This window comes from Haemorhous mexicanus, chromosome 18 (assembly GCF_027477595.1).
Source record: "Haemorhous mexicanus isolate bHaeMex1 chromosome 18, bHaeMex1.pri, whole genome shotgun sequence".
Lineage (NCBI taxonomy): Eukaryota > Metazoa > Chordata > Aves > Passeriformes > Fringillidae > Haemorhous > Haemorhous mexicanus.
The window spans coordinates 8,880,686-8,905,491 of NC_082358.1; the positions used below are offsets into that span (position 1 = coordinate 8,880,686).

Genomic DNA, 24,806 nt, shown 5'->3' on the forward strand with positions numbered 1-24,806 from the left:
TGCTTTGTGTCCACATGTTCAGTGCCCACCTCCAAGGGAAGCAGGCCAGGGGCAGGAAGCCAGAGGGCCAAGGTGGCCATGGCAGGAAGCTGCAGGTCACACTCCACACTGGGCACTGCTGCAGCCCCCTGCAACACCAGGCACCACATACAGCCCCCCAGCCACGATGTCCCCAGCTGTGGCAGCTGAGCTCCCACCAGTGTGGCCCCAACATGCACCTCCTTGGCAGGAGGAACTGAGCCCAAAACAGGCTTTCCAGGCAGAGGAACCTGCTGCCAGCACCGCTGCCTGTGACCTTGAAAGCTGATACAATCACCAGTGTTCAGCTTTAGCTACTTTTTACTGTGAAATGAGAAAAGAGAAGTGAAACAAGACAGTGTGACCCAGGGGAGCGGGGCTAGCAGGGAGATCCTTGAGGGGACAAAATTGTCGTAGTGGGGAGAAAAGCCACTACGGAAATTGATTTGCACAACTGAGTATGAGTCACCTGCTCTGGGGATGTGAAGTGAGGACAGTTTGGAGTCAGTCCTTTCTCAGGGGACACTCAGCACCCTGCAGGCAAGGTAGTGGTGATGAGTTTGCCAGGTCAGGGATCCAGCACCTGGTCTCAGGCTGGCTCCCTCAGTGGGAGGGTTGGGATGTTGGGATGAAGCCTTTCCCAGCATCATTTCCCCATAGAAAGCCATGACCAGGCCATGGATCATTTCCCAGCTGAGGCAGTGGCTGCTCTGAGCAGAGCTTGTGTTGTCCGGGCTCTGTGCAGGGACAACACCAAAACTGGCAGAAATCTCACATCAAGGCTGTGAACACAAGTATGTAAAATACATGGGTGAGACCGAAACCGGGGATAGACCTCGAGGACCAGAGGAAATGAAATTTGAGGGGATTTAGGGCTTTTTAGGCACTGAGCTAAATCAGGAGGGGGGAAATCCAGTTCGATAGGAGCATATGCAAAGCAGGGAGTGAGCAGAGCACCAGCAGAATGCTCTGCACCTAGGAAAGGCCCCAGGTCTGCAGCTTACTGCCCAGGGGAGGGATTTGGTGGTTATTAAAGGAAAATCCTTTAAGCCCTCAGCCTGGGGTGTGCTGGCAGTGAAAGCACAAACAAGCGCCTGGGCACGGACACAAGGTAGGAGCGTGCTGGGGAGCAGGGCCTGGATCAGGGGGGCAGAGCCTCGCTCAGGGGGCAGCACCAGGCAATGTTGGGGTCCTGGATTCACTGCTCATCCAGGCTGCTTTCCTGGTGCTGCTGCTTGTCACATCCCACTAAGTGACCTGCTTGGCCCGAGGGTGTGTGTGGGAGGCCAAGAGCTACCATTGCTGGGGGGAGGCACAGGGCATTGCTGGGCAGAGGCTGGCACCCACCAGGCTCCTGCTGCCACAGCTGGGGACTTTGGTGCAGAGCAGAGGTGGTGTCTGGATGGGTACTGGGAGAGTGTTGCAGTCCTGGGGGAGAGGACACACAGTTTGGGCTGTGTCCCTGTGCATGGACACTCTGGGGCGGTGCCATGCCAGTTTACTTTGGCTGTTCCTCAGCATGGTGTGTGAGCCCGGTGCCAGGACCTCGTGTAATGGCAAGGCCAAGGAAAAGGGCTGGGGAGGCTGATCTGGGCTGCACTCTGATGGGTTTCTGGGCAGCCAGGGGATGCTTAGGGGCTGCTCTGGCATCTGACTCACTCCTGATGCCGGGAGGTGGGAAACATCCCCTGGAGGTGCCAAGGCAAGAGGGCTGGCAGGGCTTGCCAGGCAGTGGTGTGTGCTGTGGTGTGTGCCACGCTGTGTGCCATGGTGTGAGCCCTGCTGTGTGCCATGGTGTATGCTGTGGTGTGTGCCATGGTCTGTGCTGTGGTGTGTGCTGTGGTGTGTGCCATGGTGTATGCTGTGGTGTGTGCCATGGTCTGTGCTGTGGTGTGTGCCATGGTCTGTGCTGTGGTGTGTGCCATGGTCTGTGCTGTGGTGTGTGCCATGGTGTGAGCCCTGCTGTGTGCCATGGTGTGTGCTGTGCTGTGTACCATGGTGTGAACCCTACTGTGTGCCATGGTGTGTGCTGTGCTGTGTGCCATGGTGTATGCTGTGGTGTGTGTCATGGTGTGTGCTGTGGTGTGTGTCATGGTGTGTGCCCTGGTGCATGCCATGGTGTGAGCCCTACTGTGTGCCATGGTGTGTGCTGTGCTGTGTGCCATGGTGTGAGCCCTACTGTGTGCCATGGTGTGTGCTGTGCTGTGTGCCATGGTGTGAGCCCTACTGCGTGCCATGGTGTGTGCTGTGGTCTGTACCATGCTGTGTTCCATGGTGTGAGTCCTGGTGTGAGTCCTGGTGTGTGCCACGGTGTGTGCCACAGTGAATGCCAGTGTGTGCCATGGTGTGTGCCCTGGTGTGTGCTGTAGTGTCAGCCAAGGTGTGTGCCATGGTCTGCACCACGCTGAGCTGTTCCATGCTGTGCCAGGGAGCCAGAGTGGGAAGTGTGGGCTGTGCCAGGAGCCAAGGGGAGCATGAGCCTCCACCAGACAGCACAGAGTGACAGGGAGCAATTGGCCTGGAGAGCGGCTGATGGGAGGGGCTGCTCCCGGCAGCCAGGGGAGGGGAGCAGTGATTCAATCAACGCCGAGGAAGAGCATGGTCTCAGTGCCGGGGCTGGCTGAAATGGGGGATGCAGGTGTCTCCTTTGTGTCCTGGGGGACAGGAGAGGGCTGGCTGCACCTACAGGGAATGGGACAATGCTGAGCTGTGCTGGTGCCAGGGCTGGGCAAGGAGAAAAAGGGAGAGACAGGGATAAATGCCCTGTGCCCTGTCCTGGGGTGCTCTGGCTCAGCGATGAGAAGCAGGGGCACTCCACAGTGTCTGTCACAGGGGTGGGTGCCCAGGGGATATTGTGTCTCCAGGAGCAGGCATCGCTCCAGCTGCTCTCCTCCAGTGTCTGACAGGGCAGCAGCTCCAGCCAAGGGCCTGGTCTGTGGCTCTGTCCTAGACACCCTTGTGCCCCTGCTCTGTCCCCATCCCTGCCCCCATCCCTGTCCTAGCTACCATGAGACTGTAGTGCCCACAAGTCACCAGGGACAGACAGGCCAGTCCCTTTGCACATCAGCACCATCCAAACAGCCACAGGTCTTAGAGCATCCGATGCCAAAGGGACCCCACAGGGCCCCCACAATGCCACAGGCATCCAGTGATGGTTTGGGGACCCCGTGATGCCACAGGGACCCCATGATACCAAGGGGACCAGGCAAAGCCATGGGGACATTGTGCCAGCATGCCAGCAGGACACAGCAGGAGAAGCTGGAGGAGCAGCTGGGTGCTTTGAGAGGATTGGAGAGAGTGAGAGGGTCTCAGAGACACTTTGTCCCCCAAAAATGCCTCATGGTTCTTGTTTGTGTCTGCTGGCTGGCCTGGGCTGGGTCCCTGCCAGAAGAGACAACAGGAGGGAGAGGTCCTGGGATGCTGCACAGTTGGAACCTACTCCCTCCAATTCCAAAGCTGTTAGCTCACCCCTTTGCAGCTCCCTGTTTCTCAGGCTTTTCCTTGGAAAGGAACGAAGCCAGAGTAAAATGCTTTACACTGGTTCTGATTTATTTCAGGTCTTACTATTGAATCTTATTCCCTGGCTTCACGGTTGTTGTGGATTTTCACCAAAGGGGATAAACAGGTCTGGGGTTTGGGGTTGTCATAGGAACAGTTTCTGTGCCACAGCCTCACTGCCAGCCTCGTCCCCTCCCGATAGAGTGAGGGCTCTGGCCAGCACAGCAGGTTTATCTCCAGCCCCCCAGGCACAGCCCCAATGACAGCTGGGGTACGGGGCAGCCCCCCATGGCACTGGGACACTTGGGGTGTTCAGGGAGGAGATGGACTCCCAGGCACAGCCCTACCATGTCCACAAAGGAAACTGGGACCCCCAGGCTGCAGACCAGGGCTTTTAGTTGAGAAGAGCTGAAGGTGTTTGGAGGATGCTTCTTTTCCCTGTGGATTCTCTGGTTGTGCCATTGCAGTTATTGCTACTTGAAACCTCTCTGGCCAACCTGGAATAATTTTCATTAATTCCCTAGAGTGAAGGGGTGTGGAGTGGAGGGGGGGCTGCCCTAGGACCATTCCTCATCTCTTCAGTCACAAGGGGAGGGGGTAGGCAGTGAAACTGAAAAGTGTCACGCACATCCTTTGTGCCCAACACTCCTTTGGCCCGTGTGGTTCTGCACCGCGGGACACCGTGAGGCCAGGGCTCTGGCAGTGATTGAAGAGGGGTTTCCAGGGCCATGGGACAAGCAGGAACATCCCGTGCTTAAGAAACTCACATTGTGCTTTCAGTGTTGGACGGGACATTGCTCAAAGACAATCACCCTCTGGAGCCGGCACGGGAGGGCAGATCAAGCTGCAGTGCTGGGTCCTGCCAGTGCCCGAGGGAGGGTCCCAGAGTGGGTGGGAGAGGGGCCCTGCCTGCACTGGCTCTTCATGCTGGATCAGCTCTTGATGTGGTCCTGGTCCTCCCAACATCCCCATGTACATTGTAGAGCCTAAAGTGAGCCATGCATGCTCCTGGGGATGTTCCAGGGGGTTTTGTCCAGCGAGAGGAGCTCAGGGTAGGGAAACTCCTTGGGGAGCTCCCTGTCCCGAGGGCAGGATGTTGTGGGGTCCCTGGTGCTCCCTGCTCCTCCCGGCACTGAGCGAGGTTAAAACGTGGCTGTGCTTGGCCGTGGCCCCGGCGCTGGCTGCCCCGAGCCCGCACAAGTGTCCCTCTGCAGAGAAGTGCAGGGAAAGGGAAAAATATTGAGAGAGGCAGGAGAAGGGGGAAAGCAGGCGCTGCGGGAGGGAGCACAGCACGGCCTGAAAGCTCCCTCTCAGCGGGCTTTTGTTCGCCCTGGACGTGCCCAGCGATGCTGCCAGCCCGGAGGGGCTGTGCTGGCGCCGGTGGCTCCCGGAGATCCCGGAGCTCCGCAGCCTGCCCGGCGCCTCGTTCCAGGGACGTGCCCGTGGGCAGGAGGCAGCTGCCTCCAGCGGGGACCCCCATCACCCCGCTGGGCTCGGACACACAACGCGCTCCCGAGAATAATTCCATCTGACAGATCCATTTCTTCTACATGGTTCAGGCTTAATTTTATAATGGTATCAGTAGCTATGGCAACGTGTAAAAATAACGGATCCCCGAGCCCGGCAAATTCTCCGTAAACAGCTCCCGTCTCCCGGAGCCTGGCTGGGTGGGCATCACCCCTTGCCCACGGCAACCGTGGCCGCTGCGCTTTGTGGCTGGGCTGGGATTCACGCGATGATTAATTAGCAGCGTTAACTGCTTACGCCTTGGGATGATGATTCCATCCGCTAATCCTTGGGGCTAGGCTGGGCTAATTGGGTGGATATCATTAACGCTGGCGGTCAGGAGCTGCTCTTACACGATTGCAGCACAGCGAAGGCTGGAGCACCCCTCTGGCACCCCAGACCCAGCACGGGGCTGGCAGCCACGGGGGTCGGACACGGCTCAGCCCCCGCGGTGTCAGGGGGTCACCAGCCGCATTCACAGCTCCAGCCCGCCCCAGAGCCGCCGCTGCTGCACATCCACGCGTGTGCACACGAGGGAACGTGCCCACGAACGCGAACGGGCACACGCAGATCAGATTTCAGCACGCAGGACCCCCCTCAGCAAACATCAGCCGGTGCCGGCGTCTGCCGCGGCTCAGAGGTCTCTGGTCACCGCCGCGAGTGGATAATCCCGGGCAATATTTTCTAAACCTGTTAGACATCACACAGACCCTCTAAATCCCTGATCCCCCTCCAAGGCTCCAGCGGAATGGCAGCACTTGGCAGCTCGGATTTGCAGCTTCTTATCAGGGCCAGCCCCTTGGAGCGATGCAGCCACCGGGAGCGGGAGCGTGGTGGATCCTGCCGACCAGAAATAATCCCCCAGATTTTTTGTTGCCTTTCAATTAAAAAAAAAAAAAAAAAAAAAAAAAAAGGACAGACCAATAAAAACCCCACAGAGAAGCTTTTTTCTCCATCCAGCCCCCAGCAGGGCCAGAATAACCCTAGCCCCACAAAGCTGAGAGCACTGAGTCTCAACAGGGCCAAAATAAAGAGCCAACAGGTCTGGAATGCGGCTCCTGAGCCTTGGGGCTGCTATGGGGACAACATGGGGACAGTGACACAGGGACAGCTTGGCAGGAGGGCTGGGGATGGCCCTGAGGGCTGGTCAGCATCCTCTTCCAAGGGCTAGCTGTTTCAGGGGATGGAGCCCCCCTGCATCCCAGCAGTTATGCCATTCCCACCGTGAGGCATTGGATCCAGCACTTTCACAAATGACCCCACGAAGCCCCCACTGTTGGGCACAGCACCTTCCTTTGCAGCAAAGAGGGCACGGGGTCCTACCAGGCTCCCACCCCTCGTGTGCCGTGTCTCAGCCCTCCATGGGGCATCCCTCTGGCAATGCCCACACGCCAGGTTCCACAGCACAAATCCCACCTCTGAGCCTGGATTTTAGCACTTCACAGCAAGGGCTCTGCCAAGCAGGAAGCAATGGGCTGAGCTGGCTGAACATGATCAATCCCCCACGTTAGCAGTTTTATTTCCATCCACAGCTGCCGCAGGACTCTCAGGCAGTGCAGCCTCTCTGAGCTCCAGCCTTATCTGCTGCTGCAGCCTCGGATGCGCTTTCATGATAACGATTTGCAATCAACAAAGAACTTGGAGAGGATGCAGAAAAAAACCCAACAACTGGCATTGGAAACTAAGATGATATCTCTCTTCCCTCGGCCAGGCTCCACCACAGTCCTGCTGGTACCACCAAGGGGAGATCAAGGTCTTCCCCAGCATCGCTCCGTGGGGCTGGCTGTCTGCTGGGGGATCTGGGTGCTGGCACTGCCACCAAATCCCCAGGAGCCAGTACAGTGCAGAACTTCCCCCTCCAGAGTGGGGAGGGAGGCTTTAGTTCAAACAGCTCCCAGGAGTCCATCAATGATTAACACCCAGCTCTGAAATGTCCCTGCATGGCTGGAGCTCTCTGCCCGCACCCTGCCTGCCCTCCCCCTTGTCCCTGCCACTTCCTTCTCCACAGCACTTCTGCTCCTGAGGTTGGGGCAGGGTCCCAGTGTGGGCACCAAGGCTCCCTGTGGCTCTGGAGCCCATCAGAGCTGGGGTGAGGCCAGCCATGCCCCATACAGACAGCACAGATGTCTCCCAGTTTTACAACCACAGGCTCTAAGGGTACAGGACTGGGGCCACCCTGTGTCCCTGCTGAGCTGTCCCCAGCGGGGTCTCTCTTGTGCCCCATCCCTGTCATCAGTTAAGGTTGGAACAGCCCCCTCAGATCATTGAGTCCAACCATTCCCCCAGCACTGCCAAGCCCACCATGTCCCCAAGTGCCACATCCACATGTTTTTTGAACACTTCCAGGGATGGTCACTGCACCACTTCCTGTGCAGCTTAGTCCTGGGGCTGTGCACGTGTTGCAGACCCCCACAGAGAGCAAACCCTTCTCTGGGGCAAGGGGCAGGATCCTGTCTGCCAGCAAAGGTCAGCACAGCCCTGCCAGCACTCGTGGCACCTCAGCGGGCACAGACGCCAGCACTGCCAGCCCTGTCCTTCCCAGCCCACACTGCCGCTGTGTTTTCCCAGCCTGTCAGCAGTTTTACCCTAAAACCCCTCACTTCAGGTCAGCCAGGGCCGTTTCCAGGCCAGGCACAGGATATAAACCACCTTTCCTGCTCTGACACAGCCGTGAGGAATTCCCCCAGAGTGTGAGCAGTGTGATTGTGCTGGGCTGCATTAAGGAAGCCCGGCCAATTCACTGCTCTGCAGCGTCCCACGGGGCACCACTGCCGGTGGCAGCAGCCTGGGAGCTCAGCCCAGCCCAGGGTGGCTCAGCTGCCCTGGGAATACAGTCCTTGCTGTAGCCTGTGGGTTTCCCTGCTTGCTTGGTAGATGGTGGACACTCTGATGGGGGTGGGTGGTCTGACACTGGACTCTGCTGCCACTGCTGAAGCCCAGGGTGACACCGTGTGAGTGCCACATCACTCCAACCCAGCAAAGCCCAGCTGGGCAGGCTGAGCTGTATCCCTCCCTCATCCTCCCTGAATGTCATTTCAGAACCAGCTGACCCTGGCAGTGCTGGGGATTAATTCAGTGGCAGAGGGACACTAAAATTAAGTGGGTTGTGATTTGAAGCCCTAAGGAGGGAGCAGAAACAAGGAGTCTGGGCAGTGTGCACAGAGGGACCTCCTCAGAAAATGCCCCATGCCAGGAAGCACCTCACCTCCACTGCACACCAACTGTGCCCCAGAGCCCTAACACAGACCTGAGAGAGCTGAAATAACTCAGCTGTAACTCCTAAATCACCCAGTAAAAGCTTGGCTAAAACAATTACAGGTAGTTCATAAGAGCCCCCTCAAGAAGTGAGGAGCAAATCCATGCACAGGCTGCTCACAGAGCATCCTCCACAGCCTACCCCACCCTTCTCTTAGCAATCATAGCCTTAACGAGGTCCCTGCAGCTCATCACCCTCTCCAGGGTCTCTCCCATATAAGAGGGTGATGTGGTGCCCCCCTTCCCCAGCTGCAGGTGTTTATGGTGGTGGATGCTATCACAGGAGTATGAGACAGGTAGGATACATACCCCTGCTTCTTAAATCCACTTTTAGAGGGCTGTGGGTGCCCCTTCCCTGGGTCACAGTCCATGAAAACCATGCCCACATTAACATATTGCTTGTTATAAGTTAACATGAGATAAACTAATTTAAGCTTCCCCTGTACTGCATGTCTCGGATTAAATTGGCAAGGTACCTAATGAAGCTGCAGCTCCATTTGTTGTGCTGGAAGCCCTAAATATCAGCAGTGTAATTGGTGCTCCCCGCTTCAAAAGACATTTGTGCTTCTCTCCCAGCTGAAAGCCCTCTTTTGGTGCTGACTGAAGCCTGAGAGGTGGGGGTGGGGGGAGGCTGTAAGACATGTCCACCTGGATCTGACTTTGGAGGGGTCTTGGAATTTGTTTTTGAAGCTGGAAGATGGATGGGGGAACATGAAGCTGTGTGAAGGCTGCACTGTCTTGTGGGTGCCAGAACAGACCTTGTGTGGGCCTGGTGCTCTGATGTGGTCCCACAGGGTGTTTTGTTGTGGTGAGCTGTGAAAGTAGCACCTCTCAGGGGGTTGGGCTGGGCTGGGAGGTGTTGGTGGCTGGGACTGGGCCAGGATGGCTCTGAGTTTCCCCAGGGTGGTGATTCCCTGCGGCACTGGGTTTTTTGGTTTATCAAGGAATCTTTGAGGTTGGAAAAGACCTCTGAGATCATTGAGTCATTCTTGTGGAGGGCTTCCATAAGTGCTGGCTACTTGCTGGTGCTTGGGCATGGCTCTGTGCCCACAGCCCCAAAATAGCACCTCTGGATGCTGAATTTGGGGTATTTTCCAGGCTGATGTCTGAAGTATTGGTGGGGTTTTTTTCTGTATCCCTAAGCTGGCTTGGATTTTGAAAGGTGGACTGAGCATTTTGGGACAACTGCTGTGTCCAGGTGTGATGTGGCCACTCAGGCTATTTGTACTTTGCCCACTGTGCCATCCCATAGCTGGAGTGGGGACCAGGAGGGACAAAGTCCCAGGCAGAGAAAGACTGTAGTCACCTCCATCAGTGAAATGTGATTCATTAGCAGGCCCAGGTTTGACCCTGCAGGGCAAGAACTGGAACCTCTCCCACCTCCATTCCCTGTGAATCCCCTCCAGCCAAGGGAGCCACCGCTGTTCCTGGGGGGCAGTCAGGGCTGGGAGAGGATCAGACAGGCAGCTGATTAAGGCATGAAAGAACAGTCTGGGCAAAACCAGTGCTGCAGGACTTTCCACTGGGATTGCTCAGGCAAGGCTGTAATTGTTCCCACTGCATGCTGCCAGGCTCTGACAAGAGATGGGGTGCTGCAGCTCTGGCTGAAGGTCCCTGTGTATGGATGGGTCCCCATCTTCTCCTGGAGAGGGAGCAGATCCTGCAGAGCTGCCCAGCTGGGAATGCAAAAAGGACATTGAGCCTGTGGTTCTGGCTGGGAATAGGGAAGGGGAGCAGACCCCTGCCTGCCCAGCACCCAAACCTACAGGGGGGGCTGAGCCTGGCCCAGCCCACACTGAGCTTGTGCCTTCCCCAAACAGGTGCTAGCAGTGTGATGTGAGTTCCTTACTGTGCTTCAAAGCTGTGAAAATCAACTTATTCTTGAAAAGCTCTCCTGAAACACTGCCCTGTCCCCATGCTGGCTGCTGCCCAGCTCCTGGGGCCAGGGAGAGCCGAGCTCTGGAATCCTCTCTGCCGGAGCAGGGGTTTTGAGTTAAAGCATGGAGATGCTGCAGAGCGAGCACAGCCTGGGTGCCCGCTGGCAGCACAGAGAGCCTGGCAGTGCTGCCCGCCCTGCCAAGCAGTGCTGCAGCCTCCTGCTCATCGTGGGTGTTGTGTACAGAAGGATGATGATGAGAGAAGAGCTGCACTCCCAAAATTTTGCCTTGTCCCTCTGTCTCAGGTGCGCCAGGAGCCAAATGCTCCTCTCCCCCTGGTTCCCTGCCCAGTGCAGGGCAAGGGTTGCCCTGCCAGGGTGAATCCTCTAAACCTCTCATGTTGGAGCAGGGTGATGCTGAGTGGAAGGGCCGTGGGTAGGAGGGGAGGCAGCTGAGCCTGCCCATATGCTTCCTAATGGGGAGCAATAGCAGCTCTTCCCGGGAAGCTTGCGCCGCACCATCTGCTCTGCGCGGTACCTTCTCTTGCAGAGCTTTTTAAAGCTCTAACTTCCCTTCCCGAGCACTCTGCGGTGGCTGCTGCTTCTGTGCGGGCTGGCTCTGCTCTGAAATCGCCTCAGAACAGGTTGTCTGAACCTTCCACACCGAGCAGAACATCCCAGGCAGGCTGAAGCCAACCGGGCCTCCAGGATCTGTGCTTCCATGCAAAAATAACCAGGAAAGGTGGCTGTGAATGGCTGCAGTGTGTCTCTGGCATTTACCCTCATGCTGGGCACCCATTTGCCCTGAGGGTCCCTGCTTCTGGACTTGCGCTGGGTGGGATGCACTGCCCACGGTGGTGTAACTGCAGGGTTTCCACAATCCACTGCTAATCCCATGGAATATCCAGAGCTGAAAGTGACCCACAAGGATCAGCAAGTCAAACTCCTGTCCTGGCACAGGACATCCCAAGAACCCCACCCTGTGCCAAGAGCATTGTCCAAATGTTTTTTGAGCTCTGGCAGTCTTGGGGCTGTGACTGGTGCCCTGGGGAACCTCTTCCAGTACCCAAACACCCTGGGGTAGAAGAAGCTTTTCCTAATACCAACCTCAAACTTCCCTGACAGAGCTTCATGCAGTTCCCTGGAGGCTTATCGCTGGTCACCAGAGAGCAGAGCTCAGCACCTTTGCTTGTTCTGAGGTGTAGTGTCCCTCTTGTAGTGATGTGTCCCTGTGTCCCATCCCTGTGCTAAGAAATTATTGCTATACACAAAAGGCCAAATCCAAGGGCTCCTCTGGACCCCTGCTCCTTGTTGGCCACTCTGGCCAGCTCTGTGAGGAGAAATGATGGCTGCACTGGGCTTTCCAGGATCAGTGCTGCTGGCCACAAAAGTTTTTCTGTGGGAGCAGAACTGGCCACAACACTTGAGTGCAGCCTCCAGCTGCCAGGGGATGGCAGAGGGAGGTGGGTGCAGAAGCTTGGGGAGTGGTTCCCGGTCCCAGCAGTGCTAAATTAAGGCTGGATGTGCCCCATGGGCGTAGCTGGGGCTGAGGGGGAGGCTGGCGGGGCCGGGGATGCGCGGGCGGACGCCGTGCGCAGATTGATGGTGCCAAGTCACTTCAGATATCTCGGCTGTGTTTGTGCGAGGCTCTAAATAAAACCGACAGCCCTGGCGGCTGCCTGCAGAGGGAGGGAGGGAGGGAGGAGGGGGAGCCGGCTGCAGGTCCTCCAGTATGGCACCCAGTGCTGTCCTCGGGGACCCGGCCCAGTGTGGGAGAGTGATGGTGTGATCCGTGCTGCTGGGGATGCTGCAGGTGATGCTGGGTGGGCTGGGAGCTCCTGCTCTACAGTGCCTACCCCGTCCCTGCGAGGGCAGAGGGGACAGGGGGGTGGTGCTGGGAGCTGCCAGCATTGCATCTGGCATCCCAGGTACCTGGCCTGGCCTGGCCGAAGTGCCCCTGGGCTGTGTGAGAAGCTGTGACAAGTGCAGGCAGTGGAGAATATGTCCTTGTGAATCCCCTGGGAAGGACTTTGTGTCAGGGAGAAGCAGGGCAGTGCAGGGACACGAGTCCCATGGATGCTGACACCCCGACACCCTCAGCTCTGCCTACCATTACAGCTGCCTTGTCCTCAGGCTCTCGCTTCTCCCTGCTGCAGGCTCCTGAAGAGGGGACATCACGGGGATGTCCCCATCCTCCCAGCGTGCTGGGCAGGAATTTCCTCTCCTTCCCCATCCACCCTCTGCCTGTCTGCGCTGCACCAGTGTCCCCTCCTGGCCCTGAGCCCGTGGGCCAAACTGGCCTGTCCCCGTGGCACCGGCAAAACACCACCAGTGCCTCTGCCACGGGCTCACAGCTCGGCCCGGCGTGTCCCTTGGGAGGGCACTTGGGACCCCCAAGGCTGTGTGCTGTTTGTGCCTCTGCCACGGGCGGTCCTGGCTCAGCCCAGGTGGCCCCTGGGTGTTCAGGACCCCGACGGCTGTGCGCTCCTGCCCCCCAGTCCCAGCTCAGGGATGCAGGGCTGTGTGTTGTGGCCGTGCCGAAGCGCTGGCTACACCGGCAGCTTGTGGCGAGTGAGCGGATCCCCAACCCCCATCCCTGGGACCATGGAGCCGCCTCCCTCTGCCCCGGCCGGCAGGGACCGAGCACCCCGGGGCTGCCGGCGGCCGGTCCCGGGGGTCCCCTCCCAGCCCACCTTAAGGCAGCCGCACACCGGGCTGACCGGAGGACTCTGCCCCGGGGCGGGCGGGGCTGGCTTCGCCCCCGCCACGGGGGGAAGCGGCGCTGAACCGGGGCTGCTGGGAGCCGGAGGGGGTCTCGAAGCTGGGGCCAGCTCCGTCCCTCCCCGGTACCACGGCAACGGAGGCGGCGCGGCGCGGGGGGGAGGCGGCTCCGCGCGGCACCGGGGCACGCGCCCGCCCGGGGCCCCGCCGCGGCGGCCCCGTCAGCGGCCCCGAGCCCGCTCCGGTGCCCACGGGCGGCGGCGGGGCCGCGGGTCCGTGTCGGTGCGTGCGTGTGCGCTGCCCGCCCGCCGCGGGGGGAGAAAGGGGGGAGCCCGGCCTCCTTCCTCATTTTGGGGCTGAGAAGAGCGATTTCCTTCGCCAGCTGCAGTTCTGCGCTTCTTGCCTTTTTTTTTTCCTTTTCTTTTTTCTTTTTTTTTTTTTTTTTTTTTAATTTGTCTTATTTATCAAACCCAGCCGCCGAGCCGGGCGCGGGGCCGCGCTGTGAAGCCGCGGGCTCCGCTCCCCGCACCGATGGAGCCGCATCCCCGGGATCCCGGCCGCACCGCCTGGGCATTGCCGTGCCTGCTGCTGCTCGCCCTGCCCGGTAAGCAATGGCTTCTGCCTGCCTTCCTGCTCCTTTCCTAGCCCCATTCCTCCCTTTCCCTCCCACCCTGCTGCCCTGCTCTGCCCTGTCCTCCCCTTCCTCCCTCTGCTCCTCTCCTCTGCTTTGCCCTGTTTTCCCCCTTTTTTCCGTCCTGCTCCTGCCTCCTCTGTCCTGTTTTCCACCTTTCCCTCCCACACAGCTCCTCTCCCTGCTCTGCCCTTTCCCCCCCTTTTCCCGCCCTGCTCCTCTCCTCTGCCCTGTCCCCCCCTTGTCGCCCTATCCCCTGTCTTCCCCCGATCCTCTCCCCGCTCCCGCACACCTCCGGTAGCGACATGACGCCGCTTCTCCGCGCAGGGTTGCTTTGACCTTTCTGCGGTGACCTAGAGAACGGCGGTGGCCGAGGGGCTCCCGCGGGGCCCTTGCCCGGCAGTTCTTCCCAAACCAAACTTCAAGGCAGGCAGACATTCCCTTTCCCAGCGAGGCAGGGAATTCGGCAGGGGCATGAAGAGGCATGTTGTTCCCACCCATTTGTGAGCACCCCCTGCCAGCTATGGGTGAGGCAAAACTCAGCAAGCAGCCCGAATTCCCCCTTGGAGATGGTAGTGGAGAAGGCATGGGGAGGCTCTGGTGAGGGCTGCCTGTCTTCTCTGCCAAGAACTTGTTTTTCTTGCTGCCCTCCTGCTTCACCCCACTGTGGGCTCTCTCTCTACTCAACTGTTGGGCACTGAAGCGGTGGAATTGCAACACCTCTGGGCACCCTGTGCCGTGCAGTTCTGTGTCGCCTCAGGGTGCCCCAGACCACCCACAGGCTCATGGCTCCACCAGTCCCTTGTGAAAGCTGGGGGACACTGCAAAGGACCAGTCAAAGTGTGCCACTCTTGGCTGTTCCCCTTGCCGGCAGCGGGAAGTCTCTCATCCCACCAGGAACCAAGCCCTGTGGTGACTGCTGCTTTCAAGGATGTTTCCTTTCTAGGGTGTTTCGTTTTGGGTGATTTCGAAGGAATTGCTCTCCCTGCCAAGGGAGGGATGGGATTTTTGAGGCAAACCTGCAGCAATAACGATGCATCTTTGGGAGCATCTTGCTGCTGAGCTTTTTGCTCAATTCCAACCCCATCCCTTCCAGCCAGATCCCACTACAAACAGCCCAGCCCAAGTTCCGCGGGGGAAACCCACATTCTCCCAAGCCCATTGAAATAGTTACCATCAAAGCTTTACTTGGGCAAAGAGTTGCATGCAAACTTGGGTAGAAAGCAAATGCTTTCAGCACAACACTCCTTGCTTTGAGTCGCCTGATCACAACTGAGAAGTGTTGGCCCCAAACTGAAAACTCCGGCTGCTGAGAGCCAAGAAGGCTTTGGCGGTGAGCGCGGCTTCCCAGTGAGCCACTGCGATTTCCTGCGTGAAAGAATAGCTCCAGCAAAGCTCCTGAGCTTAATTAAATGTGGTCTTGGAGTAAGAACCCCATTTCTTTGAGCCAGCCATGGGAAAAAACCACCCTGGGGTTTTGAAGTGGTTTGCATCCCTGATTTTAGGTGCAGACGTGCGCGTCTTTTTTTTCCATATGGTGAATCCCTCCTGGGCCGTGGCTCAAACTAAGCTGAACTCCAGCAGAGTTGGCCCAGGCTCCCACTCCCGGCTGTTCTGACAGCTTCTGCAGAAGTGAAGGGGAAAAGGAAAGGTCCTGGAGGAGACCTTCCTGTGGGGCAAAGGCAGCGAGATGTGGGAAACCAAACAGCCAAGTCCCATTGAGAAACTGTGCCCTGCAGAGCCCTTCCATGCTGGTCTGTCTCCACAGAGGGTTTCAGCTGTGCTTCGCAGAGCCTCTTCCAAAGGGGAATTCAGTTTCATGCTGGGGCTCTGGCTCTTGGGATGAATTTCTGCTGATGCTGGAGGAGGGGAGCTTGGAAATGGTGGCTGCCTGTGAGCTGAGGCTTCCTCTGATGTCATGGATGTGAAGCACAGCCTTTACTACAGCCCTCCCTGAGTGTCCTGGGGGTCTGCTCAGGGCTCAGCAGCTATCCCCAGGGCTCTCCTTGCCTTCCCCAAACAGCAGATTCCAGGCCTTTTATAGGCAGCACCTGTTAGTTTCCGCCCCTGGCAGCCCTGCTGCAGGTGAAATTCCAGCAGGATTATTTTGGGGTTCCCTTGCCCATTGGCCTGCTCCTTCAGTGAGTGACTGTGGGGCTTGGGATGCCGGTGACCAGCTGCACGTCGTTTCTGGAGCACACAGCCATCCCAGAGCTCCTTACCAGCTCCTTCAGAGGAAAAAAATCTATTTTTACCAGGAAGCATCCAAGCAGCCTCTCCTGAATTAAACCCCGGCCTCTTGCAATCTGTTCAATATCAAATACTTCAAAAGGTGGAATATAGAAAAAAATGTGTCACCGACATGGAAAACTTGCACTGCAGCAAGAGCTGGGATTATTTTGCTCCCAAATTAAACTGAATAACGGGAAGGAGGCAGGCTCTGCTAGATCGTGCTCCTGCCTCTGCTCTGGGCTGGAAATGCTCTGGGTCTGCACTGCGAGGGTGCTCCCACCTACGTGGGAACTGTCAGGTGATGCTTTTCAGGGCTCTAAAACCCTTGGCTAATTCTGGAGTGTAGGACAGAACAGATTACAGGGTCAGAGTACCTGAATTCCCCATGATCTTGGGGGCAAGAGGATCGTGTTCCAATTCCTAGTGGTTTGAAATCCAAGTCTCAGGAAAAAAAGTGTCGTCAGGCAGCAGGGGAGAAGCAGGGAAATAGTGAGAAATTGTGGTGTCTCATGTTTTTGTGGCCTGAAGCCCCTGAATGCCCCACTCCTGGTGCACATCGTGACTGCTGGGAGGGAGCTTGGCTGGGTTCTCACTCCCACTGGGTGAGCACCTCAAAAAGGGAAGGAGAGGCATCAACTGCGTGTGAGGAGAAGCTGTGTTCAGGGAGAAAGAGGAAAGAAGCTTTGGTGGAAACTTTGCATTTTCTAACTTCTAACTATTCTGGGGTTTTCTGCCAACTTCCCCTTTATGTTTTCCCTTTGGGGTGGAGGGGTGGAGGCATTGCTCTGAGCTGCTGCAGGGGGTTGGGGTCATTCTGAGCAGGAAGAGGTCAGATTTGTCCTGGTTTGGGGTGATGGATGCAGGCAGGAAGTGGAGAAGCCAGGTCTGGCTGGGACTCCTGCTTCTCAGCCAGGAGGTATGAGCTGGTCCTTGTTGGGGTGTTCCTGTGGTGGATCTGGCTGGAACTTGTGTGTCCTAGATCAGAAATCCCTGAACAGGGTGATCTGAGCAGAGCTGGGTGAGGGTCTCTGAGGCAGCAGAGCAGAACATGTGGAAAAATACCCCAAAGCTCCATTCCAGTCCTGTCTGAGGGGCTGCCTGGAGCCTCACGGTGTGACTCTGTGCAGTGACCAAGAGCTGCCACTGAAGCCTCTGGACAGGCGGCGCTGCCGGCAGCGTGAAGCTCTTTTCGCCTCGATCCTCTGGGAGCAGTAGCAGTCAGGAAAGCACCTTGCATCCTATCCTTGGACGACAGCATGCTCTGTGCCTGCTAATCCCTGGGCAGGGGAGGCAGGCACGCTGCTGCCCCGGTGAGGAGGGAATGTGAGCTCGGGGCTGTGGAATGCATACAGACCATCCACTTTTGTCTGCAAATCTGGACCCTGGGAGAGATCCCTGCTGCTTGCAGGGATAAATCCCTGTGGTTCCAGGAAGGCAGGACCCTTGTGCCAAGGTAGTGGGGAGCCCTTGCTGCACACCAGGCGTGGCAGCCAACCACAGGCAGGGCACCCAGCCACGCTCAGCTCAACGTCCCAGTGCTTCTCTGGATGTTTCACTGCAACCAAGAAATGACCTTTGGGGTTGAGTAGTGCCCACCCTGACACTCTTTGGTGTTGGGGTCAGCTCTGGGGCCCCAAAGCAGACACTTCCCCGGCTCTCCCCCTCAGCACACCACGTGCCTCATAGGGAGATGGGCAGATGGAGAGAGGGAGGATGAGGAGGAGGTGCTCGGCTTGCTCAGGTTGGGCTGTGTGGGGTGGTGCAGGCAGTTCTACCCAGTGCAGGGGACCCTCATGGGGGTAACCACTCCAAAGAAGTTGCTTTTGCAGGGAGGAGCAGTGAGTAACTCACTCATCACAGGGCACAGAGTGTGTGGTGGGGGTGGCCCTGGCTTCCTGCTCCTATGGCCACACATGGGATGTGTCCCTTGCTGTGCTGAGTGCTGCCCGCTAGTGAGCTTTGTTTGCCCAGTTTGGTGGAGCCAGTACTTGGTGTTGTGGCCCCCTGGGTACATGGAAGGGCTGGGGGTGCCAGTCTCTGTGTCTGTGGCAGCCTGGTCCTTGCCTGTGTCACATCCACATGCATCTGTCTCTCTGGCGAGAGACAGATGATGCGATGATGTTTCTGTGCTTGTGAACTTCCTCTGTGCGTTTCTCAACCATTTCTTGCACAAGGTCTCTCGGCAGCAGGAGATGGAGAAGTTCAGGAGATGCCACAGAAGCAGATCTAGTGGTGTTTGCCCTGTGTCAGTGCTGCATTAAGCACATGGAGTGCACGAAGCCTCTGCTCCAGGGCTGCTCCCCACAATTTTGGTGTCATCTGAGAAGCACAGGGTTGCCTTGCAGGTGCCCAGGGCACGACTGCTCAGGTGCAGGACCAAGGCTCAGAGTGAATGACTCATCTGGATGTGACACAAACCAACTCTGTCCCTCTGTGCTTGTTTTGTGGGAAAAACTTGTTCTGATGTTGAAATGCTGCTGCCGCGTTAACCCTGACATGGCTTCAAAGGGAAACACCAAGGCCTGAAGGTTTTGGCTGAGGATTCTGTGGACTGATGCCCTGGGCAAAAAGGCTTTAACTTGGGCAGTCTGGAGAAACTGCTCCTGGTAATTCTGGCCATGGAGATTGAGTAATTCCACACACAGTGGAACAGTGAGAACATCTGTGGGTACAGCACATACCACTGTGAGTCAGGAGGGATTAACAGCTGCCAAAAAGCAGCTCTGGTCTCTGTGACAGCCAGCTGTGGCCAGAGGGGTCAGAGCAGCTTGTCCTGCAGCAGGTCCTCCTGGGAGCATCCAGCCAGAGATTATCCTGCTGAGTCCCAGGGGAAGCCTTGGCACGAGTTGCTGTCCTGGATTTCCCTGAAAGGAGGCTGTAGCCAGGTGGAGGTCATTCTCCTCTCCCAAATAACAAGCAACAGGACAGGAGGCTTCAAGTTGTACAGTGGAGGTTTAGGTTAAATATTTGGGAAAAGTTCTTCACTGAAAGGGTAAGAGAGCTGTCCGGGGCAGTGGTGGGGTCACCATCCCTGGAGGGATTTAAAAGATGAGTGGATGTGGCACTTGGGGTTGTGGTTTGGTCAGGGGCTTGGCAGTGCTGGCTTAATGGTTGGACTCAGCGATCTTAGGGCTTTTCCAGCCTAAAAGATTCTGTGATTCCATAACTCTGCTGTGAGGGATGTGGGGTGCTTTTCCATGTGCTCCCCATGCTGCTCAGCATTACCTGCTAAAACACAAAGATCTCTGTGTGACCATGACACTGGTTCTGGGTGCCACAGCCACTTGTTACCAGCTGGTGGATCTAAGTGGTTCCCCTACTTCTCTCCCCCTGTAGCTTAAAAAAATGTTCCTTTAAGCAGTGACCAGGACTGAAACCTTTTGTGAATTTGGTTGCAATAACTATATTGGCATAGGAAGCACTGTCAAAATTAACTCCTGGCTAACCCCTGGGTGTGTAGTGAGGGTTATCTGGGATGTTACTGTCTGTGCAGGGAGGTGTGGCACAAGTGACTGGATTAGGGACCAGTGGTATGGAGATGCTCCAAAGGCAGTTTCCCTGTGCTTGCTGCTGAGCAGGAACAGTGCCTGCTTGGCTGTCATTGGTGGAGGATTGGCTGTGCTCTGCTGGGATCACTGGGGCTGGGATTCCATGCAGAAATGGGACAGATTCAGGACAGAAAAAGCAGTGTCACATTGGTGATGGGAGCTGGCTCTTTGGAGCATCTTGTTTTGTGCGTTTCTTTCTCTTGGCTGACAAAGCCAGGTGGCTGTGGGAGGCAGCCCAGTGTGCTGGAGACATGGGCAGCTGGGGTGTGCTCCATCTGTACAGAGCTCAGCACAGTCTCCAAGCAAAGCTCTGTTCAGCTATGCTGCTGAGCCCTGCGGGCAGAACAGTGTGCCTGTGGCCACAGCCCATCACCTGGGGTGCTCAGCCTGTCCCAGGGCTGGGAGAACCATTAGGAGACTGGATGTGTGTGCCAGGCAAGACTTGGTCTCTCTTTTTTCTCTAGGTGTGGATGCCCAGGCGGGTCAGCTCTTCACTCTGCAGCAGCCCCAGCCCAAGGTGACGGTGGCAGCAGGGGAGACGCTCACCCTGAACTGCATCACATCTGGAATTGCTGGACCAGGTCCTGTGATGTGGCTGAAGGGCTGGGGCAATGGGAACAAGACTGTCTATGACCCAAATAATGAGGATCCCTCCTCCCGTGTGACGATGGCAGTGCCTGAGTCTGACACAGACTTCACCATCCGCATCAGCAATGTTCAGCCTGAGGACATGGGCACCTACTACTGTGTGAAGTTTGTCAAGGGCATCACTGGTAATGATGAGCTGTTTCTGCGTGGCAGTGGCACCGAGGTGTCTGTGCAAGGTGAGTGGGGCTCCTGGAGCAGCTCCTGATGGGAACCACCCAGCGGGCTCTGCTCAGGCAGAGCAGGGATGGGGAAGGGGCTCAGGGCTGGTCCAGGAGAGGATCCCATGGGCCATCCCCATGCCCTTGTATAAGACTCTGCTCCAGGCAGGCCCAGGGCTGGGCAGGGGGCAGAGCCTGGTCTGATGGCCCTGTGCTTCTCCTCACAGCCAAACCCAGCCCCCCGCTCGTGTCTGGGCCTGAGCAGAGAGCGAGGCCGGGGCAGCCGGTGCCTTTCACCTGCACGACTGGAGGGTTCTTTCCTGACAAGATTGGGGTGAAATGGTTCAAGAACAGCAACCCCTTGGGGGCTCAGCCACCCCAGGTCACTGAGGGGAAGATGAAAACCTACAACATGTCCAGCACAGCAGTGGTGACCCTGCAGAAGGACGATGTCCGCTCGCAGCTCACCTGTGAGGTGACGCACTCCACGCTGCCGGCCCCGCTGCGAGGGAGCTACCAGCTCAGCAGGGTCCTGCGAGGTGAGGGCTGGGGGCTGGCATGGGGCGTCCTGCTCTGTGGGGCTGGCGTCCCTGGGAGGAGGACAGGGGCCCTGTGGCCAGCAGAGCTGGGCACACCAAACACCAAGCTCTGCCTCTCTTCCCAGTTCCCCCCAGCGTCGAAGTGCGCGCTGAGCCGAGCCCCGCTGAGGTGAACAGGACCGTGACCTTCACCTGCCTCGTGAAGGAGTTTTACCCAGCTGAAGTGTCCATTTCCTGGCTGGAGAATGGGACTGAGATAAAGGGGCAGAACCTCTCCCGGCCATTGGAGCTGCCCCAGGGCTTGTTTGAGCTGAGAAGCCGGGTGGAGGTGCAAGCGACGGAGGAGAAAAACGGGTCCATGATCATCTGCACGGTGGTGCACGATGCTCAGGCCCCTGCCAGCTACTCAGCCGTCCTGTTGATCTCCAACCCGTCCCAAGGGGGATTGAGCAACGAGTTCCAGATGGATAAGGGTGCGTCAGAGCTGCTGGGTTGGGGTGCCAGCCAGGGTGGCTGTGTGGTGTCACTCTCTGAGGAAGCTCAAAGCCGCAGTTAAAATCTGGTTGAAGACCAAATCTCCATATCAGGGGGCTGGGGGACATGATGGTGGCAGGCACCAAGCTGTCCTCCTTGATGCTTCATGCATCACTGGGCCAATCCCAGTTGGGAGGCTGCAGGGACTGGGAGGTACCATGTTCCTGGGCCGTGGTGACCTTTTCATTGATGTTTCAGATGATATGCTCATCTACATTGTGGTAGGCGTGGTCTGCACCGTGCTGGCCCTGCTGGTGGCTGCCATTCTGTACCTGATCCGGACCAAGCAGATTAAGGGTAAGGGAGCCAAGTGTGGGGCAGGGAGGCAGCTGCTCCCAACCCCATTTTTCCTCACTTTCCCATGGGTTTCACATTGCCCCATTGGACAATAACTCCTGGCAGTGCAGCTGCAGGTCCTGCTCAGTCAGGTGATGCCCAGGTTGTTTGCAGGCTGCAGGGGAAAGCTCTGGCTGGTCTAAATCCTGCCCTGCACCTCCTGTGCTCCCCCAGGAGCAGTCCTGAATGAAATTGATTGAAACTCCAGGGAATTGCAAGCACTTGCCTCTGGGAAAAGATGTGTCCTTGTCCTTGAAGCAGTCTCTGCATGTGCTCTCTGTGCCGAGGGAAATGGGGCGTTTATCTTGTTTCCTGAATTATTTTTCCCTATTTTTTTTACATAATTTTTTCCTTCTCTTTCAACAGGTAAAAGCTCACCATCTGCCAGGTGAGTGCAGATCTCTTCAAGTCACTGGGTAACCTGTGGGAACTCTGAGCTGGACACCTTCAGTCCACAGAGTCCCTCAGGACTGGGACAGAGCTGTATCCCCAAAAGTTGTGAAAGGGAAGGCAGGAGCACAGTCTCTCCCCACCTAGGGTTTTAGGGATGTTTTGCTTGTGGTGGAGCTGAGCAGGATGGTGGGAGCTGGTCTGTGGCCAGCAGAGAGGCAGCTGGACCAGCACAAGCCAGTGCTCAGGACCTGTCTGGCTGGGTGCAGCTGCAAGGACCTTGGCTTGCATCTGACCTTCCCAGCTGCTCCATCACCAGGGAAAGGGCAACAGGACCCTCCATCCATCTGAGTGGTTTTGTCCCTCTTTCCAGGTTACATGAGCCAGAGAAGAGCAGCGAGGCCACAACCCAGGTGGGTCATCCTGGGACTGGGGAGGGAGAGGGAACCTCTGGAGATGGGAGGGGGGGTGGTGGTTCTCCAGTGAAACATCTCAGTGTCTCCACTCTGTGGCTGGAAGTGGAAGAGAGGCTGCCCCAGGAAGAGGATAGCCATTTCCCAGAATCTTTCTGCCTTCACCCTCCCTCTTCCTTTTCTTCCTCCTCCTCCTTCTTCTTCTCCTTCTCCTCCCAGTAAAGTCTGGGTTGGTGCTGCCTGGAGAACCAGCTGTGCAATAGCCAACCAGGCTATTTGTGGAGTTATTTTGCATTTGGTGACGCAGCTACGAGCGAAGTCGTGATCAGCAGCAATCTGTCCATCCCACCCAGGCTCTGCCAGCTCCCACGTGGGCATCGCTGGGCAGTCTGGCTCTGCTGGGGTGGAGTGGCTTCAGTGACAGCTCTGGAATTGTGGTTTTGAAGCCAGAGCAGGGGTGACAGGGTGGCTCATGGTGTGGGTAGAGCATGGCTTCATTCTGGTGGCTGCTGGCATTGTTCCCCCATACAAGCAAGGTTGAGGTGCCCTAGGCCGAGCTGCAGTTTGATTGACTCCAGAACAGGGCTGTGGGTCCAGGGGCATCTTCCTAGAGGAGGAACTCTTGGTGTCTCACACAGGAATCCGACCCCAACAACCTGACCTACGCGGACCTGAACTTCGACAAGGAGAGGAAGAGCATCCGGCGGATGGTGGAGATGAGCCAGCAGTCGGAGTACGCCTGCATCCAGAGCAACCAGGCGCCCAACGGCGACGACAACCTCACCTACGCCGACCTGGACATGGTGCACCTCAGCAAGGCGCCCAAGCGGCCGGCCCCGCGCCCCGAGGAGGCTGGCTCTGAGTATGCCAGCGTCCAGATCACCAGGAAGTGAGCAGTGGCTGCTGGGACCCCCTGTCCTGCCAGGAACAGCTCTGCTCCTCCCTAAGACTGTTCTCTTGGAAGCAGCGGGAGCGATGTGAAGATGCGCTGCGGTACCTGTCTTTTAGGATGGAAATGGAGCCCGCAATACTTGTGGGGGTCTTCTCCCATCCAGAGAAATGTGATTTTTGGGGGCAGTTTGGTCCTGGGGCCATCAGCTCCATCCCTTCAGGACCCTCATCAAGGGTTGCTCAACCTCAGTGTGCCGGGTTTGCCCGCAAGCCGATTCAGCCAGCGGAGCAGCAGCTCCTTGGGAAGCTCCAGCTGGGCTGAGGGGACAGGTACAGTGCCTCCACACCAGCTCTCATGGGGATGCCACTGCCTGGCCCATGGCTCCCCAGGACCAGCAGGGCCCCCACACTGCCTTCTGGGGCTCTGCCACCATGCCTGGACACCAAACTCTGGCTTTAAAGGAAGGACCCAAGTGTCCGCCTCTCTTCCCAAGTGTCCCTTCTGCGGGACCTCTGTCTCGCCACAAGGCCAAGAGGCTGGAAGGCCATTGAGCCAAGGCCCCCGCCGTGCTGTCCAAGGGAGCTCCAGGTCTGGCTCCTCAGCACCAAGCATCCTCCTCATCATCATCTTCCTGTGCTCAGCCTTGCCCTGCCCTGGGACCCACCAGCACTGCCCCAGGCTTGTACAAAGCGTGCAAGGGCCCCCCCAGCCTGGCTCCCCCCGGGAGCTCCCTGCAGGTACCGTGTAACATGTTTTGACTGTTTGACATGTAACTGTTAATTTTTAGAGCTGAAACCCCCAATGTTTTGTGTTGTACGTGGGTGTACTGCTGTGTACTTAACACTAGAATAAGATGTGCAAAATTAAGACAGAGGCCTCAGTAAAGAATCCCCCAAACCCTACAGAGTTTATAAGAGACTTATATGCTCCCCCCACCCCAGCTCTGTCTTGGGGGCCAGGCAGGCTCCCCCCAGCCCACCCATGGGGACAGATGTCTTCCAGGTGTCTCCTTCCTGGGCCTCCGTGTGGAGTTTTACCCTCTGTTGGCTCCTGCAGCAGTGGAACTGCAGGGGGCTTGGGGGCACCTGGGGTCCTTGGAGGTGCTTTGGGAGCAATGTGACTGCTTGTACAGACTTTTTTTTGGTGTTTTTTTTTTTTTTTTTGCTTGCAAGATATTTTTATAATAAAAGTGAAAAGTCCTGTGCTGCTCCCGCACACCAGCGTGTCCCTGTGCTCAGGGGGGTCACCTTGTCACTGGCACTGGGGCTGCAGGGTGGGGTGGGGGTCTGTGTATCCTGCAGGGAGGAGGAGAGGAGGGCTCATCCAGCCCTGTTGTTTGTGCTGGAGGGAGGCAAGGCAGGAGGTCAAGGCTGGGATGGAGGCTATGGTGCTGAGCACCATGAGGGAGGGGAGCAGTGTACCCCATGGGCAGGGACTGAGCAGGGGCTGGCCCTGCTGCATCTTTAGGTGCAGGGAGCTGAGCTGGAGCTGGGATGCCCAGACTGGTGTGCAGGCAGGCTGGGTGCTGGCTCCTGCCCATCCAGTGAGTGAGCTGAGTGTTCAATGCTCTGCAGTGACCTCTCCCCTTTCCCAAGGTGGAGCTGGTGCCTG

General features: G+C 57.4%; 1 protein-coding gene across 1 annotated transcript; it reads left to right on the forward strand.

Annotated features, from left to right (window-relative positions):
* Positions 1-13,190: 13,190 nt before the first annotated feature.
* Positions 13,191-24,097, forward strand: LOC132335759 (tyrosine-protein phosphatase non-receptor type substrate 1-like). The gene is made up of 8 exons (XM_059862615.1): positions 13,191-13,478; positions 19,750-20,109; positions 20,319-20,630; positions 20,756-21,103; positions 21,363-21,461; positions 21,867-21,888; positions 22,264-22,303; positions 22,942-24,097. Exons 1-8 carry the CDS (start codon positions 13,406-13,408, stop codon positions 23,194-23,196), a joined length of 1,509 nt encoding a protein of 502 aa, XP_059718598.1. The 5' UTR covers positions 13,191-13,405; the 3' UTR covers positions 23,197-24,097.
* The last annotated feature ends 709 nt before the right edge of the window (positions 24,098-24,806 follow it).

Bases quoted from the DNA above. Each gene is read 5' to 3' on its own strand.
- LOC132335759 (XM_059862615.1), top strand. From the start codon at position 13,406: ATGGAGCCGCATCCCCGGGATCCCGGCCGCACCGCCTGGGCATTGCCG. The intron at 20,110-20,318 runs GTGAGTGGGGCT...TTCTCCTCACAG, and splicing joins CACCGAGGTGTCTGTGCAAG to CCAAACCCAGCCCCCCGCTC. The intron at 21,104-21,362 runs GTGCGTCAGAGC...TTGATGTTTCAG, and splicing joins CGAGTTCCAGATGGATAAGG to ATGATATGCTCATCTACATT.